Here is an 18329-nt window from a genome sequence, read left to right as displayed (position 1 = left end):
GTGTGGTGATTTTGGGCAGAGCGAAGGGCGCGGGTGCCGCCCGTCCCAGCGCCTCCTGCCGGCTCGGGCTGCGCTGGTCACGTGCCGGCGGCCGCGCGGCCATTGGCTGCTGGGCCCGGGCCCGCTTTGTGCCGCCGCTCGCCATTGGCCGCGGCCGCAGGTGCCGCCGTAAGCGCGGCGCCCATTGGCGGCGGCGCAGCATGGCGGGCGCGGGCGGCTCCTGGCGGGTGAGCGGCGCGGGGCCGGGGGTGGCGGGGCCGGGACCGAGGGGCGGCGGGACCGAGCTGAGTCCGGCCATGTCCGTCCGCAGCCGCCGCGGTCCTGCGAGGACTACTGGGGGGAGTGGAAGCATTGCCGCGGGCTGCTCCACGCCTTCCACCACTACTACGCGCACGGGGAGCTGCCGGATTGCGGCCGCTGGCGGGAGGACTACGAGGCCTGCCGCGCCTGGGAGAGGGACGGCGCCGCCGCCGCGCAGGTACCGGCCCCGCTCCCCGTTCCCCGCTCCCCGCCCTGGCTGCCCGGGGCTCTGCAGGCCGGGGCTGCTGCGACAGAAACCGCGCACCGCGGGGGCTGGGGGGGGATGGAAAAGCAAGCTCCGGCTCGGAGCGGAGGCGGGTAGGGTTGTCCTAAAACCCAGTGAAGGATCCAGGGAATGTTTTCAGCTTTAAAAGCTCTTGATTTCGGTTACTCTGATATTTCCTTCCTAAGCGGAGAAGCCGCCACGTTACAGGGAAGAGGCATTCCTGGGGTGTGCGGAAATGGCCCGGCTGCATCCCGCGGACACCGGAGGACACGAGCCCTGCAGCGTTAACCCCTCCCTCCCTCCCTCCGGCCAGGACAGCCTCTGCCGGGAGTTTCCTTCACCACTTGGGAGCCAGTGGCAAAATATTAATACGACTTAGTAAAAAACTTGCATTCTGGCTTACTTAGATAACGTTTAGCACTTCGGTCTAAGCACGATAAGTTTTTATTTCTTTTATCTCAAATATTCACAGCAGGAAATCAGCCCTGTATGACTGGAACATCCAACACTATTATGGTAATATTATTTTTCCTGTATTTCAGGAAGCTTTGTGCAAGAGTGAAAGAGCTCGAGTTATGGAAAAACAGAAGTATGCTCCAGTGTGGAAGCTCAGGAAGAGCCCACCACCTGACTGGTATCTACCACTTGACCATGACAAATCAAATTAACAAGACTGTTTTCTGTGTTTGGTCAGTAACATAATATACAATTCAGAATTATGCTGGCTTTTTTTTTTTTTTTTCCTTCCACATCCTCTAGAAGTTACACAACTGTAGCTCTGCCCCGCAATACTTTAGCACTCACTCAAAAACACTGAAATTTTATTTAAACACAGAGTATTTTTAAATGGAAATTTGAGGCACTTAATTTGTGGTCTTTTACTGCTGTCTTACTTCAGGAGTTTACCTCAGCAGGCACCTTCCAAATTAATGCATATATGCTCTAGCTCTGAGGGCCTCTTGCCTTACCATCTGGCATTGACTGACATTGAGCACTTTTGGAATAAGGTACTCCAGGCCTGCCAGATGGGGGAAAAAAAAACAAGTTGGCATTCTTCCTTGCCAGCTCAGGACAATCCCAAACACTGGCATTTAAAAGACATTTCCCAGAATCAGGATTGTGGTGGTTAAGAGCTTCTCACCTGGGGGCTGCACAGCCTAAAACTGCCCCTTTATAGAACTGCTCTCACTGTTCTTGCCTGGTGGTGTGTGTTGTGGCAGTACTCAAAACTACTAAAAAATAAAGGTTTAAATAAATGCAGAGAGAGATCTAGTTTGTATTAGGACAAACCCACAGAAACTTAGTTACAACAATTACATGGTAATATAAGAAAATAAAAAAAATTTGGCTTTGCCACTATGCAAGGTCGTGTAGCTTTGCTAGGTGTGTTATTACATGGACAGTCATTAAAACACAAAGGATACTTCATTTATTTTTTTACAGTCACATCCTGCAGTGTTGTAACCTGCAGGAAAATTTGTTTATTTCTATTCCAATCCTTCTCCCTTCAGTCTGAGCACCTTTTGGCAGCTGAAGCAGGAGCTCCCCCATCACTGCGTGTACACCTTGGTGATGTCAATGCACTTCCCCTCGGGGGGATCATAGCCAGGAAGGGGAGGGGTGTAAGTGGGTCCGTCCCTCTGGAAGGGGAACAGCCCCTCGTCCCTGCGCACTGCTGCCTGGTACAGCTCCTCCGACTCCAGGCGCAGCTCCTTCAGCGCCTCCTGCTGGGATTCCACAAGGCCCTTAATCGCTTGCTTTTCTGCCTCGTCTTGTTTCTGCTTAAACAAACACCACTTCTTCAACAGTAAAACTCTTCTTTCAGACTCTTCAGGAGAAAGAGCGGGAAGACTTCGCACCCTGATGAAGAGAAGGGTAACACTAATAGAGAAATAGCCTGACTCCAAACAGAAGTTAAGAAAAACAAAATGCCTAAACCAAAAATCCCACCACCAGGCAAAAAACCCCCACCAAAGCCAGAGAATACATTGAATTCACTAATAATTTAGTCAGCCTGTGAGGTAGGCATTCCAGTCAATCTAATAGGAAATGCACAGTTTTTCATTATTTTTAGCAAGAACAAATAATATTTCCTTTCCACGTTTTTGTAGTGATGGAAGTGGGTAAGGTTTTATACCAAGGCTGGCACTATGTTGCAGGTTGTGCAGAGAAAGAAATTCACTGTGAGTACAGGTGCATGGTAAAAGACAGACCTACTGACCTGTTGCTCTCTGAGTACTTAAGTGGTGTTATGAAATCCTCAATTGGAATCAGTTCTGGGGCAGCTTTTTCCAACTTTTTAAGCTTTTTCTTCATACGCTCTTTCTGTGCTTGCTCTTTCTTCACATCTACCTTCTTTTTCTTCTTTGGTTGTGCTCTACAAGGGAAATAATAAATGAAAGAAGATATTTTGTCCTTTAATTCAACACCAGCAACTTTCTTTTCCATTGCTTCTTAATTTGGACCCTGACCAAGTTCCAGCCATTAGCTTTATTCAAGTAAAATAATTTATAGGAGCCAGTGACATGTCTGCTGAGATTTTCTGTAGAGAACTGTAACTGCCTAGGAAAAGCAATTTTATGCTGAACATCACAATGACCTAAGGAAATTCCACAAAAATTGAATTAGAATTGTTTTAACTGGCTCAGAGTGCAGCATAGTGTGTTTATCATAAAGAGGCTTGTGTTGGAAAAGACCTTAAACCTCATGTGGTTCTAAGCCCCCTGCCATGGGCAGGGAAACTTTTCACAAGACCAGGTTTCTCCAAGCCCCATGCAGCCTGGCCTTCAACAAACATTCCTGTCATTTCACATTAAAGAAGACTGCAAGTGGTCTTATACATGCTTCTAAAATTTCTGCTTTTGGAGCCAAGTTCAGGCTGTAGATGTTACTTCTCCATGAAGATCCAAGATATCATTGCACACTCCACAAACACAAACTGACCCTTATTCCTGCCTGGCAGACTGAACAAACATTCATGGTGTGAAACAGTTCCTCTCCAACAGTACCTAAGAGCTACCTGGGTATTTTAAATCAAGCTGCATCAAAATAAACCCAGATACTGAAATGTGGCACAGAAAGACATGTGGGCTGCCTCTGCCTTCCCAGCAAAGCATTTCTGGTTCAGTCAGGCTTTCACTGGTGTTGATCAGCAAGGAGTTCTGGAGCAATTCATAAATCCCAACATTTCCAGCTGCATTCTGTGGTTGTGCTACTCACAAGCACAAAGTGATAATTGTTATCACCTCTGAATTCCTACAAGAGGCTAACAGTTCTTAACTGCTTTGGCATATAGAGACTTAAAAATGTACAGTTAAAGGTTAAATTTGGGCTTGGGAAAATTTGTGTTTCCCCAGTGGATGAGAACACTTGTCAAGAGAACTCCAAGAAAGCTGCACTCACCTCACAGGGAGGGATGTCCTAAACTCCAACAATGAGCTCTGCCAGTGACCCTCCCGGAGCGGGACCCTCTGGGGCAGCCAGGAGCTGCAGGAGGAAAAGTAACATAAAGCATGAAGAGAAACTGACCCTGGTGATTTTGCACAAAAGCTATTTGTTATTCATATATTAACAGTGATGAGTTTTGAACCATCTTTGGCCACTTCACTCATGGCAGGATACAGCGTTTGCCCAGAGATGGCCTCAAACTCTTGAGCTAGGTAACTGATCCCAAATATGGACTGGTCGGTGTAAACCCATGGGATACCGAAGGGTGAAACATTTGGATAGGTTATAGCAGTTTTATTTTTAAGCTGTGACAATGACCCCTTTGAGGAGCTGGTATAGGAGAGGTCAGATTAGGAGAACGACACCGACTGTCGTATCTCGGCGGGTGTCACGGAGAACGAACCGGCCCAGATGCCAAGGCACCGACTTCTCCAGGTGCCAGGGCCCAGCCCGCCGCGGGACCCCGGGCGGGGCTGGGCAAGCACCGTGGCTAAGAGGCGCTTCCCGGGCTCCCTCCCCGCGGTGTTGGGGCAGTGCGGTCGCTGGCCCAGTCCCGGATCGCGGCTCCAGCCCTACCTGAGCCGGGCCCCGCGGAGCCCCCGCGCCGCCGCCGCCGCCGCCCACATGGCCCCGCGTGCGCCGCGCCCCCGCCGGCCGCGCTCCGGCCCCGCGTCCCCCGTTCCGGCGCACAAACGTTCCGGCGGGGACCCTGCGCGGAGCTCCCGCCCCGCCGGCACTGTACCGCTCCGCCCGGCAGGGGGCGCCCGCTCGCGCCGTAGGGGGGCGGCGCCTGGCGGGGGAACGGAGTGGTCGGAGGCGCTGTTTCCCGCCGGGCCGGTTAGGCGGTTGCCAGGCGCCGAGTTCCGGCGGTGCCGGATCGCCGGCGGCGCCGGGCGGGGGATGCGGCGGGGCGGCGGCGGCACCGGGACATGGAGCGGCGCTGAGGCGGCTCGGGCCGGCCGGGGGCGCGGGCACTGCGGCGCCGGGCGCGGGCCCATGGTGGCCGGCGGCCGCTGAGCGCCGCGGCCGCGGAGGCAGCCCGGGCGGAGCCGCCCTGGGGTCCCGAGGGCGGAGGCCGGCGGGGGCCCCGGGCGGGGAACAATGAAGCTGCTGAAGCCGACCTGGGTCAACCACAATGGTGAGGGCCGGCGGGGCAGCAGGTGCCGCGGGCCGGCGGGGCAGCAGGTGCCGCGGGCCGGCCGGGCAGGTGCGGCGGGGGAGCGGGCGTGCGGCACACGCGGGGTCGCGGGGCGGGCGGAGCCGCGGGCCGCTGCCGGGCGCTCCCCGGGCGGCCGCTCCGGGAACGGCGGCTGCGGGCGGCGGCAGCGGCAGCAACAAGTCCGCAGCCCCTCCGTCCCGGCGGACGGCAGCGGGAGCGGAGCCCTGTCCCTGGAGCTGGGCGGGTTCCCCGGGGCGGCTGGGGAGAGCTCGTTCCCGGAGGGGCCGTGCGCGGCAGCCCCCGGGACCCGCCCGCCTGGCGCGGCGCGCTCGCTCCGGACAGCGGGCACAGCCGCGCCCGGGCTCTGCGCGGGGGCTGCAGGCTCTGAGCTGCTTCTGCCGGCCGGGCCGGCCGCGGGGCCGCTTCGTGCTGGTGGAAGTGCGGAGGGATAGTTTGAATCGGGTGTGTTCCCCAGGATGAGTGTCCGGCCGTATGAGTGCGTATCCAGTGCACCGCGCTGACCACCGGGTCTCACATTGCTGACACAAGTACACTATTAAACCTCCTCTAATGCACTGAGCTGTGCAGTCGTTCTCCGTGGAGGGAAAAGTTTCTTCCAACAGTTCTTTCAAAACAGCTCCCTGAATTTATATAGTGTCCTGTCCGCCAGTCCTCTGGTTAGGGTGAAGACATGTGTGAGCTAAAACAACTTAGAGTGAAGTGTTGATACTGACAGAAGGCTCTGTACTTTCCTTATATGACAAATACAGGACAGGTCAGTGTTTATATTATATTTACACTGCTTAGGAAGAATTTCTAGATTAATACCTGTACTGTTCATGGTGAAGCAGTGAGAAATCTAATATGAAGAGCTCATTTCTGTTTATGCAAGCTTTGCCCCCAGATTCGTGGGTGCAGTTTTATTTCAGCTACAAATTTTATACTCTGTCAATGTATAAATGTCATTAGCTGGGCTCATGTATCTGATTTGTGTCTAGACTAAAACTAAGACCAAGTTATTCAAGCTGGAAAAGCATACTTTGACTTAAAAACCCCAGGTACAATTTTACAGCTGCCTTTCTGCATGTGTGGTGTTCTTTCTGTTCAGGCTGCAGATTTTGATAACAGCTTAAGCCTTGAGTTGCCATTTGTTTGCATCTTTACTTGGCCTGCTCTCCAGGGACTCTGTAGACAGCAGATGGACTCAACCTTGTAACCAAAGATTGTAGAGAACTAAAAAAATGTGAAAGTGCTTTATTTGCAATGTTTTTTTGCATTTCTGCTTGGTTGCTCTAAACAAATGCAGCATTTGCATCTTAATCTGTGGCTGCCTGTGGTTAGACTGTCCTGTGCCTCTGCTTATCTTCAGTGGGAGCACAGGAGCAGCTGAATAAAAACTTTCAGCCTAAGCCCTTGGAGATCAGGGATTAGATCTGATCACAGTGATTAGGTCTGTGATCTGATCTTTCTTTATTTCTTCAATGGGTGCACCTTTTTGTGTGGGTATGTATTTGAAATCTGTAGTAATTTAGGACACATCCAACCATCTGCAGCAATTTAGAACACAGCCTTCAGGCCAGCAGGACTTCATTTGTAGGGCCCTGTGATGCATTGCCTGGTGGATCATGCACTACAGAGAGCCTTGATAATCCTGAATTTTGCTCCCATTTCTGCCACTGACCTTTTGGGATGAGTTTGGCTAAGGCAGTCATAATTCTGCCACCTGCAAAACAGGTATTAGCCACCAGCTGCATTTGTGAGGTGCTGTCAGGGCTGCAAAGGTGTGCAGGACTGTGTGACAGGCACACATTCCTGTCCTTGGGGCAGGGAGTGCAGGATGAGAACCGGTGAGTTTAGTCAGCCTCTCTAACCTACCCGGGTTCCGGGTCCTCCAGGCATCGCTGCCTGTGAGGAGCCTCCATCACTCCTACTGGGCTCCCTCTTGGCTCTAGAACCTCTCCAGGAACAGGGTGAGGAGAATTTGCACTGTGTGTGCTGGAGACTCTGTGATGATTCTTATTCCTTTGATTTCTGCACAGCACATGAGGCTGCCTCACTGTTCTGGTTTGTGAGTCCTGAGAGCAGGGCTGGCTCTTGCACACGCTGTATCCAGCTGCTGTCATTCCAGCCTTTTCCTCTTCCCACTCACTTTTGGGGGCTTTGTTTTACTGAGTGGACTAGAATGATGCTTCAGGCATACATTGTCTAGGAGCTAGTAGGCACTAGAAGTGAGTGTTGTAGCCAGGAAATCCAGCACACCTGGGAATTGTGTGCTGCACAGCCGAGATGCTGCACGCTTACGGTAAAAGCACTTCAGCACATTTTGGCTCTACAGGTTTTTGCCTTGGAGTTCTTAATGTCACTTTTTCTGAGTGCTTTTTGGAATTATTTCTTGCTCAGATGCATTTTCTATAAGCTTTTCACACACTTAATGTGGGTTTATTAGATTTTGCATGAAATTCTCATTATTGTGTTTTTCTCTTCCAAGTGTCTTTGCCTTAGAGCAAGGAAGAATATTCAAGAGTGCAGTCTAATAGTGGGGGTGGGAACAGTTTCCTGTAAGGTACAAGTGGTGTGATTGGCTTCTCCTTCCCATTGTGGCATTCAGTAGCTCTGTACAGATTCATCATGCATCCAGCAGCTGCCTGTACACACTCAGCACTCAGGATTTTGAGAGCCCAGGTGCTTAAAGAAACTCATGCAGGCAAACACTGATCCCTGTGGGAAAGGAAGTCCCTTGCTATTCCAAGAAACCCTTGTAAGCCCCAAGGTGCTGCTCATGTGTGACAGCTTGTGGAAACTGGAGCCTGCTGTTGTTTAAATTTAGGCATGGAGTTTATCTCTCCAATCTGTAATGGTGGAATGTAAATATTTGAATTGATTTGTGAGTCAGGTTGAATGTTATATATTAGGTGGGCTGGAAACAAATTGAATAGAAATTCATTCATTTTGAGGTAGAAATTTGCCTAAAACTGTTCTTATGTTTAATTGATTATTGTATAAAGTTAAACAACAATCAAAAATGATGCAATATTTAAAATTGCTTTTATTCTTCACTGGTGTATTTTTTTTTAAAGATGGGACCTTCTCCTTGAGTTTCAATTATCTTAGATCTTTTTGTCCCACGCTTGTTTCATTATCAGTATTTCTTTAAGTACATAATGTATATTTGGGTTCTTTAAACAAATAAGCCCACAGGACATCTGGTATATCATAAGGTGTTCTGTTTTTAATGAACCTGGTTTGCCTCCTTCTGTAATGTGATTTTGGGAGCTTCAGTAATTTAAGCTTATCTTTTTTAAGAAATTATTGCAAGAGGTCAGAATGTCTTAAAACACTGTTAGATTTTAGTGTTGCTGCTTAAATATCACATTTTGTTTTGGTGCATCATTGCTGTTGGGAAACTCAACACATCTCCAATTAGGAGCATGGGAAAGCTTCAGTCACTTTGAAGCAGAGACCTTGTGCCTTTTGGCTTGTTTCAACAGGAACTAACAATCTAATAAAGACATGAACCCAGGGAAGAAGATGATTGCTCTCAAATAATGGCTTCTTCTTCATTATTTTGAGAAATTGAAGGAAGCAGAGAAAAACGCAGTATCTGTGCTCCGTTTGTAAACCACAAGTAGTATGGAACAAGTCCTATAGCTTTAACCTGTTACAGTAATCCAACACTGTGAATGGCATTCTCTTTATAGTAGTACCTTGGCAATGACTTTTTCATGCTGAGTTTTTCTTGCAATTTTTTTTTTTTTTTTTTTTTTTTTTTTTTTTTTTTTAATTAGTAATTGAACATTGGGTACTGGGCAGATCATTGTGTGTCATTAGTTACCTGTGGAATAAGATTCCTTCCTGGATCACAGTTGAGCCACGTAGGAAACTTTGTTGTCCAGGGTTTCATTTATTACTACTGCCTTTCCTGGGTGCAAAGTCCATGCCCTCTTTAAACTTCAGGTATAAAATAGTGCCCTGTGACCTGACAACTTTCACTGAGGTCTGAGTTTTTAGGATTATAACCATTTATGAAAAGCTGCTCAATGCTTATTTGATTGAACTTTAAATTTATGCTAGAAAAAACCTAAAAATAAAATGTTATCCTGCTATGTAAATATATGGATACTTTTTGTTTGAACACATGGTCTTCAATGCCAGTTCCCATTCATGTCATAAAATAGAGGAGAACTGAAAGTGACTTGGAGTGACCAGAATGATCAGAAGTGTGAGAAGTTCCTTTGTACAAGGAGCAAATGAGTAGAGTAGGACTCTTTGGGTGAGGAGTGGGGATGTGGGATTACGATGAACACAGTTGTGAGTGGCAGAAAAGGGATCAGTGTTGAATGATTTTCCTTCACTGCCCTTATGTACAATAATTAATTGTGTTAAAGTAACAAATAGCTGGTGCAGATCCATGGAGTAGGAAGGAGGTTCCTGACAGAGTCTGTGGCTGAGCAGTGGATCTCTTTGTGTAAGGAGTGTTGATGGTAATTGTGGATCTGAGAAATGGCTGATTTAACTTATAGAGGAAAGTCCATTGAGGGCTCCTGATTCAAGCAGTCAGAACTGTAATTTCTTTGTGGTTGGAGGATTATCTTAGGAAGAAGCATTGTGTGCTTATCATTGTACAGATCCCTAGGGACTTATCTAGTGCTGGTTTCTGAACACAGAGTACTGGCCTTGCTGGACATTTTCCCTGGTGTACTAATTTTCAGCTTTTAGGTAGAATTTGTAGCTAAGTTACCTCTGACTCTCTAAGCAAGTAATTTGCTGAGTTTCTTCAACCACATCTGTGGATCTTTGCCCAGGAGAAGGGAGAGAACTGATGTTGCTGCTCCTGTAGAGTTGTGCTCTTAAGGCAGAAATTGGAGAGGCTGTGGTAGTTTTAAAGATGTAGTAAAGGAAAGGAAAATTATGTCAGTAATTTCTGCAAAGCAAGGGTGCAATGACAACTTCTTGGAATGTGTAGCAGATCTGCTTTGCCTGAATAGTATTGGTAGAGATGGCCAGGTTGTTGTTCTTTCTGATTTGCTAGGAAAGTTTTCTCTTGGTGTGAATGATCCAGAGGCCAAGTGAGCCAGGTTATTAAAATACAAAGGTCTTTGATAGCTGGCTGCCTACTCTCTCCTACACATCTAATGGCAAATACCAGAGTATATGAGCTCTTCTTGCCCAAGACTTGATGCAAATTGAAAAGGTCACCTGTTTAACCTCTAAGGTCACCAGAATGGCCTTTTCAGTAAGTTTCAGTGGGCTTAATTATTTCAAATGATGCACTGGTTTCATTTAAGGGAAAATCCACATTTTGGAAGGAATAAAATAACTGTTTGTTATATTACCTACTTTTGGAAGGTAAAATAACTGTTTGTTTCTTGTTTGTGATTCTCTAAATATTCATCTTAGCCCCAAATGTTGCATTTGAGTTAATAGAATTAAAGCAAGAATCAGGCACAACAAGCTGGAGAAAAACCACAGCTCATGTGTGTCTCAGTTCATGTGTGCTATGTGGTCTGAAGGACTTGGAAGGAATGTGAGTTGAGTGCCATCTTTCTGTGCTTAAGGTCTTTACTTGGCTGCCTATAAAAATTTTAAGGGAAATCACATGGCAGAGTTGCAATATAAATCCAAATAAAACAAACCTTAAAACAAGTCAACATAAAGGAGAGTCAAAAGGAAGCCGAGTATATATCCCTCAAAAAGTAAGAAACAGTGGGTATTTAGATGAGGATTTTATTAGGAGTTTAGTGTCAAGGATTTCAGTTGCTACAGTTGGATATAAAACTTGTTGTTGGATAAAATCTCCAGTTTTATCATTTATGTCTTAACATATCATGAAGATACAGAGCAAGACTGACACACATGGGAAATTTATCAAGTAATCTTGATGTGTGAATACTGGTACTTTTGGCTGTTTGATAAATGGCCTTATTTTATAGTGGCATATATGTGATCTTGCTTGCAGAGTCATTCCAGTTTGAAAGGGTTGGAAGTGCTGCCAGAAATTCTTTGGATGTGGAAATGGCATGCGTGTTCTTTCAAATAATCCTTAATGGTAGCTCTTGGAGCATCACTGAAAGGCAGGAAGCTTGTTGCTCCCCTCTTCCTCTGTAAAGGTTCAAACAATGTGAACATATAGAGAATGAATATGAGACAGTGGTTGGAGCAGAACAAGTTGGAAGTGAGAGCTTTCTGGTTTCCAAAGCTGTTCCCCACCTATGTTATTTGTCACAGAGTTTACATTCTAGTAAAATTATTGGCTTTCTTCTGAAAGATGTGGCATATGGAGAATTGAAAGATTTAAGAGTAATACTATTATGGTTTGTCCTCCTCTTTCTATATGGAAGCCATAAAATCAGAACTGGTCTTTGGGTAGAATAACATTAACAGAATTGAAATTTGAGATGGGTAATTGTGTGACCAACAGATGCAGCCTGAGGCTGGGAAGGGTTTTAGAAAAAACAAAAACAGAAACCAAAAGAAGACTTGCTTCAGGTTATCAGCTAATGAGCTGTAGAAACCTGGAAGAAGTTCCATACTCAAATACAGTTTTTCCTTGTTGGCACTTGCTTTGTGGTATGACTTTGCTTTGAGGTATTTGACATATTCTGCTGGATTAAGTGTCCCTGGTTATCGCTGGGTTTTGTGGCATGATAACTTCCATATAGGCTTTTAATAGGCTCCCATTTCTGTCAGCAGACTGCTCTCAGCTCTTGCAGTCAGCTGTAATTCTTACAATTTGAATCTTTAGGAAAGTCACTTGCCAGCCAGAAGAGTTATGGTGGTTCTGGCATTACCACATTCTCTTGAATGTAAATCAATTCAGTATATTGCTGCTTGTTCTCTAATTCCAGGAAAGCCAATATTTTCAGTGGACATTCACCCAGATGGGACCAAGTTTGCAACAGGAGGACAAGGTAAGTCACTGTACTGGTAGAAGGCAGAATTTTAGGTAATAATAAAAATCTTGTGCTTTCACAGCACTTGAATTGGTTTGGCCCTTTTAAAAAGACATCACTTTTATCTCTAAGAAACAGATAATTATGTAAGTTATTAAAATGTATTGGGAAGTGCTGCTGCTCCTGCAGAAGGCAGGGGTACATGTTCTGATGTCCTCATCCTCTTGGATGTCATTGAGATAGTAGCTGCTATCAGTGATTTGAGTCGTGGCCATATGAGCCAAATTTCCTTTTAATTTGAAGGAGAACTGGATGTGCAGTTGAGCTTTTTCAGTTGCTAAATAGTAGAGCTATTGGGACAGAAAAATCCAATTATATAAATAGAATAGCTTAAGAAATATATGCAAAAATATTATTTGGTGCACAATAGTGAATAATTTATGTTGGCTACAATAATTGCAATTTAGTATTTGAATATATATCTTTTCTCTTTTAAAATACAATTTTATTACAAGTAGTTGTCCTTATAGTTGATATCAGTTATGTACAGCATGACTTTTGTGCAAGGCTGTATAAATTTATTTTTAATAGCTTCAAGAAAAATAAAGCACTTCTGAATTGGTCTAATTATTTCAAAGCTATATTTGTATTCAGATGTTTCCAAAGTCCCCACTGCAGTAATGCCTACATTTTCACATCTGTTCTGGAATTGAGATTAATTTGAAAAGCTTTTTTGCATGTATTTAGAAGAGGGGGCTTTTTGGTCTCTTACAGGTCAGGATTCTGGCAAAGTTGTGATCTGGAATATGGCTCCTGTCCTGAAAGAGGAAGATGAAAAGAATGAAAATATCCCCAAGATGCTTTGTCAGATGGACAATCACTTAGGTAACAAAGTTGATTGGTTGGGTTTTTTCGTTACTGACTATTGGTAATTTGCCAAAGCTTAAGACTAACATGTCTGTAATGCAAAAATCATTCCTGTCCAGTGGTGAAGAGTCAGTAAAACACAGCAGAGTGGTCTCGTACTTTGGCTGTATACTTTTTAAGATATTCAGCTGAAAGTGCTGCTAAAATGTGAGGAAATGTGCAGAGGACTATAGATATCTTTGGAAATCTCCCTATAAGGTTTTTTCAGCTATGGCCATAAAGTATTTGATAATTCTGGGGAACTGGGGAGCTCTGAAGGAAAGGACAGGAGAAGTAAGGGTAAAAGATACATCATATAAAGTATATTTGTTATAAATTATTGCATTTATTACATTATAAATCATTGCATTTAGAATTAGTATGGTCACCTGACAAGTTGTCCTTTTCTTCAAAATATTCCTTTCCTTCTTTGCCCTCTTAATCCCACTTTATTTACCAGAATAAGTTTCCTTCATTAGAGAAATATTAATCTTTCTTCCTTCAAGCCTCTCTTGGTGAAGCTTTTTTAGATAAGGAAAAGGGGTTTTTTAAAGTAACAAATTCCTCAACTGCTCCTGAAAGATAAGTACCAATTCATTTATCTAAAGCAGACAGAATAACTGCTTTGAGTGGAAAAAGCCCACTTAAATCCTAAACGTCTCCTGTCAAGTTTTGCTTGTTATAAATCCTATCTGCAGTCCAGAACCATTTATTCACCTGTTTGATCTTGCAAACTTTCTTCTTTGCGTTTCAGCGTGTGTGAACTGCGTGCGATGGTCGAACAATGGCGTGTACTTGGCCTCGGGGGGCGATGACAAGCTGATTATGGTGTGGAAACGAGCGGCGTAAGCATGTTTCTTCCTTCAGCTTCTTATTCCATCTCAAGTGGGTTACCTGGGACATCTTAGTGCTTCCTCCCTGTGCTGCCCTTTGGTAAGCTCAGTGCTCCACCTGGTGTGTAAGGAGCCAAAAGCTGGGACACCAAACACTGGTGTTGGAGATGTGCCCGCTGCCCTTGGGGCTGGAGGGTGTCTGCCTGGGCAGTCTCTCTCCTCTGGAGGAGCTGAGACATTTCCTTCTATCCTTTGAGGAAACTTCCTGCAAGATTTGAAGAGTCACCATAAGTGTTACCATTATATGCTGTCTCTAGAAATTCTACATTTTATTGAAGCTAATTTTTTAATACTGGAATTACTCTCTTAAAAAAATGCTTTTTCTTCCCTTCTTTTTTGTAGGAATACCTGACTATAAAATAACCAGCTGCAAAAGACACTTCTTTCTTTTTAAAAAAGTGAAGAGCTTGTGGTGGTTCTTTTTATAACTATTTCTATTTTGATTAGGTACATTGGACCTAGCACTGTGTTTGGTTCTAGTAGCAAACTTACTAATGTTGAGCAGTGGAGGTGTGTGTCAATTCTCAGAAGTCATTCAGGGGGTAAGTTTAAAGGTGTTGAATGAACATAATTTGCATGTATTGGGTAAAAAATTGCTTTTCAGCATCGTGTTTTCTTGTTTGAAATATGTATATTTGGTGGCAAGTCAGTAATTAATTTTGAGAGCAACGATGAAAATTTTAAAATATATAATTTTTAAAGAAATGCAATTTTCATACAAGTAACTTCTGGCAAGTGTGGTATGTAGGAGAAAAACTAATAACTACGAAATGTGTATTTTGCCATTTTCTGGCTTAAAAATGAATCTGAATTAAGGAAGCTAAACTGTATTTTTCATTAAATATTCATGCTAGTGTAATCTGATCAGCAAAAGATCATGTTTTTGTAAGCCAAAGAATATCAATGTTTACTTAGGAGGAAAATATGTAAAAAGCAATGCAGAAGTTGAATAAATAATTTCAAATGCGTTTTGCATCTGCTGACATGAGCTGTGATTAAGATGAAATCACTTTGGTCACTCCATGTGTGTTTGGAACAAAATGAGTGCATTGTAGTAGCTTCTGTTACTTTTTCATTCAAAACAAGGCAAACTTCTTTGTGCAGGGATTAGTACTTCCTACAATCACTAAACATTGCATTCTTTCCCTTTTGGTTTTTTTCTTGACCCCCATTGAACATAGAAGTTGAGGATATTCAATCCCAATGAGTGTTGCTTTCTTACCATCCACTTAAGTGAGGTGGTAATCATTTCTCAGTGACAGCAAAATATTGCTACAGAAGAGCACAAGTTCTTTTTAAAAAAGCTTTTTGATTTTCTGGTTACCATCAATCTCTTAAACAGAAACTTTCTTTTCCCAAACAGATGTGATGGATGTAGCATGGTCTCCACATGATGCCTGGCTGGCATCCTGTAGTGTTGATAACACTGTTGTCATCTGGAATGCTGTCAAATTCCCAGGTGAGAGCTCTGAAGATGTGCCAGTATGTAAAGCTTTGTGGTAAAGTCTTCCCTCCTTTGTTATCTCTCCAAATCTCCAGGAGGGAATGGGTTGTCTGTCTTTTGAGGTGACACACCTGCAGTCCAGCAGGTCAGACCTTCTTCCAGGTTTGGATGGCAGTGAGCAGGGAATTCCACGCTGCTGCAGACAACAGCTGCATTCAGATTGTTCTGCTGATTTTACATGAAAGTCATGATTGCATGTGTTTATTTACATGCCATTTATTTTAAGCTAGCTTCCAATACTGATACCAGAGTTTTTAGACTTTGGAGCTAATCGTGCACCCTCTCAGCCTCTCCTCCCACAGGCTGATAAGCAAGAGTGTGACTGAAAGTAGGTTACCAGGCCTGCCAGCCTTGTGTGTCTGTTGAGTCACAACTTTGACTTGGTTCACACTTGCTGCACAAAGCTGGATTAGTTGTGATAATCTTTGGGTGTGGAGGGAAGGGTGAATATTTAACTGAAATTCCAGTTCAAGTGCTGCTTTCCACAGCTTCAAAGTGCTGCTCTGAAGCACTGGGACTCTGCTGCTCTTCCTGCTCTGACCTGCCTGCTTGTTTTGTACCTCTTACTCTGGCCAGAATTCTCCTTATCACATTTTTATATCAGTTTTTTCTTAAGTGTAGGTTCCAATTTGGTTATGTGTTGTTTTGCACTAAAGAAGGTTATTCTTAGTATGCTGTTTCAAAAAGCTGATGTAAATTTTCTCAACACTCTGCCCTAAAGGAGATAGCAGTAACTACTCTCTTTTCTCAATTTTTGTGTGCACAGAAATTCTTGCCACTTTGAAGGGGCATTCTGGCTTGGTGAAAGGGCTGACCTGGGATCCTGTTGGGAAATACATTGCCTCTCAGGCTGATGATCGAAGTTTAAAGGTGTGGAGGACCATGGACTGGCAGCTAGAAACCAGCATCACAAAACCCTTTGATGAGGTACTTCAGAATGTGTAACTGTTCAAAGTGAATTCCCTTAGAATGAATGAAAACTAGAAGAATAACTGATTCTGCACAAACAGGAATTAATTGAACAGTACTGAATCAAAGGAAGCTCTCAGCAGCTTCAAAAGAGGGGGAAAAAAGAATTATTTTCTCATAAAAATATGATTGACTAGAGACTCTTACTGACATTTGTAATTGTGGATGTCAGAGGTTTACATGGGTTATGTAAACAATTAAGTAAATTTCTGGAAATGCAGTGGTTATTCTGGGGAAATGTTGGCACACTGATCACAATAACCTGACATTCTTCCCTATGCATCTTCTATTTGCCACGATCAAAAATGAGGTATGTACTTAGGAGGGATCTCTGGTCTGGCATCATAGGGCTATTAAGTGATGACATTGATGAAGAGATCAAGTTTCTGGGGACAGAAGCTGGTGCTTGGTGAGTGGAGTGTTCTGCAGTGATCCCAGGGTATTTTGATTAGTACAGTTGCTCTTTCTAATAGACCTTGTCTGCTTCAATTCACGTGGGAGCTGGTGTGGCAAGCTGAAGTCTCATCATTAGTGGTTGCTGTGTTGCATCCCTGTTACTAGCTAGGACTGTGATAGATACTGAGGAAACTTTTGTGTTGCTTTAAAAAAAGTTCTGAGTTCCTTTTCCCCTTTTTGTTAGGGTTTCTTAAGTTACACTACATCACCTGTGTAAACATGGCTAAGTACTGAGAATTGTGTGTGAGGTCATTCTTTTATATTCACAGGAAACTTACTTTGTAATCATATTGCCTACATCTGAAATTTAAATAGTTTGCATTACAAGCCCTTTGTTTGCCAAACACTTTGAGAGCCCTGTTTTTTTTGTTTTTTTTTGTCAGTGTGGAGGGACGACTCATGTGTTGCGCCTTAGCTGGTCACCTGATGGTCACTATCTTGTTTCTGCTCATGCCATGAATAATTCTGGACCCACTGCTCAGATCATTGAGAGGGATGGATGGAAAACCAACATGGATTTTGTAGGGCATCGGAAGGCAGTTACAGTAGTGGTGAGTGAGTGTTAGTAATTGATCCCTGAAGTTAAAACTTGTATGTGATAATATTATGTATAAATGTATGGAGGTGAGCATGGGTCTCAAGATTAGTAAAGCAAATGCATCATGATGATTAAAAAAGGTCAACTTGACATGTTAGAAACAACCAGGTTGCTCTTGTGATAAGACAACTGGATGTAGATGAATGAGACAAGGGGGAGTACAGGAGCATGTTAGGAATATCAAACATCAGCTTCGTTGGCTGTTCAGTGACTTGATTAAAATGATTTAGGTTTCTAGTGGGTTTCTGATCCCTAGTAAAATTAATATTGTTTGCCTTTCCTATGAAGGCATTCAGAAAGCCTCTGCAGCTTTTGTCAGTGCTCTTATAGAGTCTGGTTCAGGACTTTATTTCTATGAAATGTTGCTTTTTTACTCTTAAGTGTAAAATTTGCTTTGAAAGCAGATCTTCTGCTAAAATGTAATTACTGTGATAAAATTTGAGCATTTCATTTGTTCAGAAATTCAATCCAAAAATCTTCAAAAAGAAACAGAAGAATGGGAGCTCCACCAAGTCAAGTTGTCCCTACTGCTGTTGTGCTGTGGGTAGCAAAGATCGATCTCTTTCTGTCTGGGTAAGTGGTTTTTTTGCTGCCTTTAACTAATGTTGGTGGTTTAGCACAAAGGTCTGGTATACAGCATTAGGTCTTATATTTAGTTTCATTTTTAGGGGTTTTTTTTGTCTCTGTTGTTATAGGTTTAGCTGGAGGGGGGAAGGAAGTGGATTGGTATTAGTTCATTTCTCTAAAGGCAAGAGCAGTTAGAAGCCCTGGCAGACTGTGCCCTGGTAAGGGGGAGCAGCTGTTAGGGGATAAAACATTTTGCCACAGTTAATAAATGCAACTTTATTTTCTTCCTTTTACTTGTCTTCTGTCTTTGTAAAGGAAAGGGTTGTGAAAGTGAATGAGCCATTCAAGTATTCTTTCAAGTTTTTGGTATCTAGTTTGGGTTTTACATTAAAATCTACACTTTAATTTTTATTC

At 44.0% G+C, this 18329-nt stretch overlaps 3 protein-coding genes across 8 annotated transcripts in view; 2 read left to right on the top strand and 1 right to left on the bottom strand.

Annotated features, from left to right (window-relative positions):
- Positions 1-96: 96 nt before the first annotated feature.
- LOC306810209 (synaptic plasticity regulator PANTS) lies at positions 97-2487 on the top strand. Of its 2 annotated transcripts, XM_079322489.1 has the most exons (4): positions 97-227; positions 311-478; positions 1069-1215; positions 2352-2487. In XM_079322489.1, exons 1-3 carry the CDS (start codon positions 201-203, stop codon positions 1192-1194), a joined length of 321 nt encoding a protein of 106 aa, XP_079178615.1. In that variant the 5' UTR covers positions 97-200; the 3' UTR covers positions 1195-1215; positions 2352-2487. The 2 variants fall into 2 exon arrangements, with proteins under 2 accessions (XP_079178615.1, XP_079178614.1); XM_079322488.1 differs by lacking the exon at positions 2352-2487 and having other exon boundaries at positions 98-227; positions 1069-1245.
- On the bottom strand, positions 1786-4971 carry MRPL40 (mitochondrial ribosomal protein L40; the record flags this gene model as incomplete). Its single annotated transcript, XM_079322478.1, has 4 exons — positions 1786-2386; positions 2748-2903; positions 3929-4012; positions 4550-4971. 4 exons carry the CDS (start codon positions 4969-4971, stop codon positions 2077-2079), a joined length of 972 nt encoding a protein of 323 aa, XP_079178604.1. The 3' UTR covers positions 1786-2076.
- Position 4972: 1 nt separating this feature from the next.
- HIRA (histone cell cycle regulator) overlaps positions 4973-18329 on the top strand; it is a 31905-nt gene continuing 18548 nt past the window's right edge. For 2 of the 5 annotated variants that reach the window (XM_079322460.1, XM_079322459.1), the window contains exons 1-9: positions 4973-5111; positions 11978-12040; positions 12797-12907; positions 13683-13773; positions 14269-14363; positions 15185-15280; positions 16092-16252; positions 17134-17301; positions 17808-17921. In XM_079322460.1, coding sequence (XP_079178586.1) covers positions 5075-5111; positions 11978-12040; positions 12797-12907; positions 13683-13773; positions 14269-14363; positions 15185-15280; positions 16092-16252; positions 17134-17301; positions 17808-17921 — 936 coding nt within the window. In that variant the 5' untranslated portion in view covers positions 4973-5074. Of the gene's footprint in view, positions 5181-11977; positions 12041-12796; positions 12908-13682; positions 13774-14268; positions 14364-15184; positions 15281-16091; positions 16253-17133; positions 17302-17807; positions 17922-18329 lie in introns of all 5 variants that reach the window. The other 3 variants (XM_079322458.1, XM_079322457.1, XM_079322461.1) reach the window with 2 other exon arrangements.

Source organism: Erithacus rubecula (assembly GCF_903797595.1).
Source record: "Erithacus rubecula genome assembly, chromosome: 19".
NCBI lineage: Eukaryota > Metazoa > Chordata > Aves > Passeriformes > Muscicapidae > Erithacus > Erithacus rubecula.
Note: the sequence above shows the minus strand (reverse complement) of the source record. Positions and strands in the feature narration are given on the sequence as shown.

Bases quoted from the DNA above. Each gene is read 5' to 3' on its own strand.
- LOC306810209 (XM_079322489.1), top strand. From the start codon at position 201: ATGGCGGGCGCGGGCGGCTCCTGGCGG. The intron at 228-310 runs GTGAGCGGCGCG...GTCCGTCCGCAG, and splicing joins GCGCGGGCGGCTCCTGGCGG to CCGCCGCGGTCCTGCGAGGA. The intron at 479-1,068 runs GTACCGGCCCCG...CCTGTATTTCAG, and splicing joins ACGGCGCCGCCGCCGCGCAG to GAAGCTTTGTGCAAGAGTGA.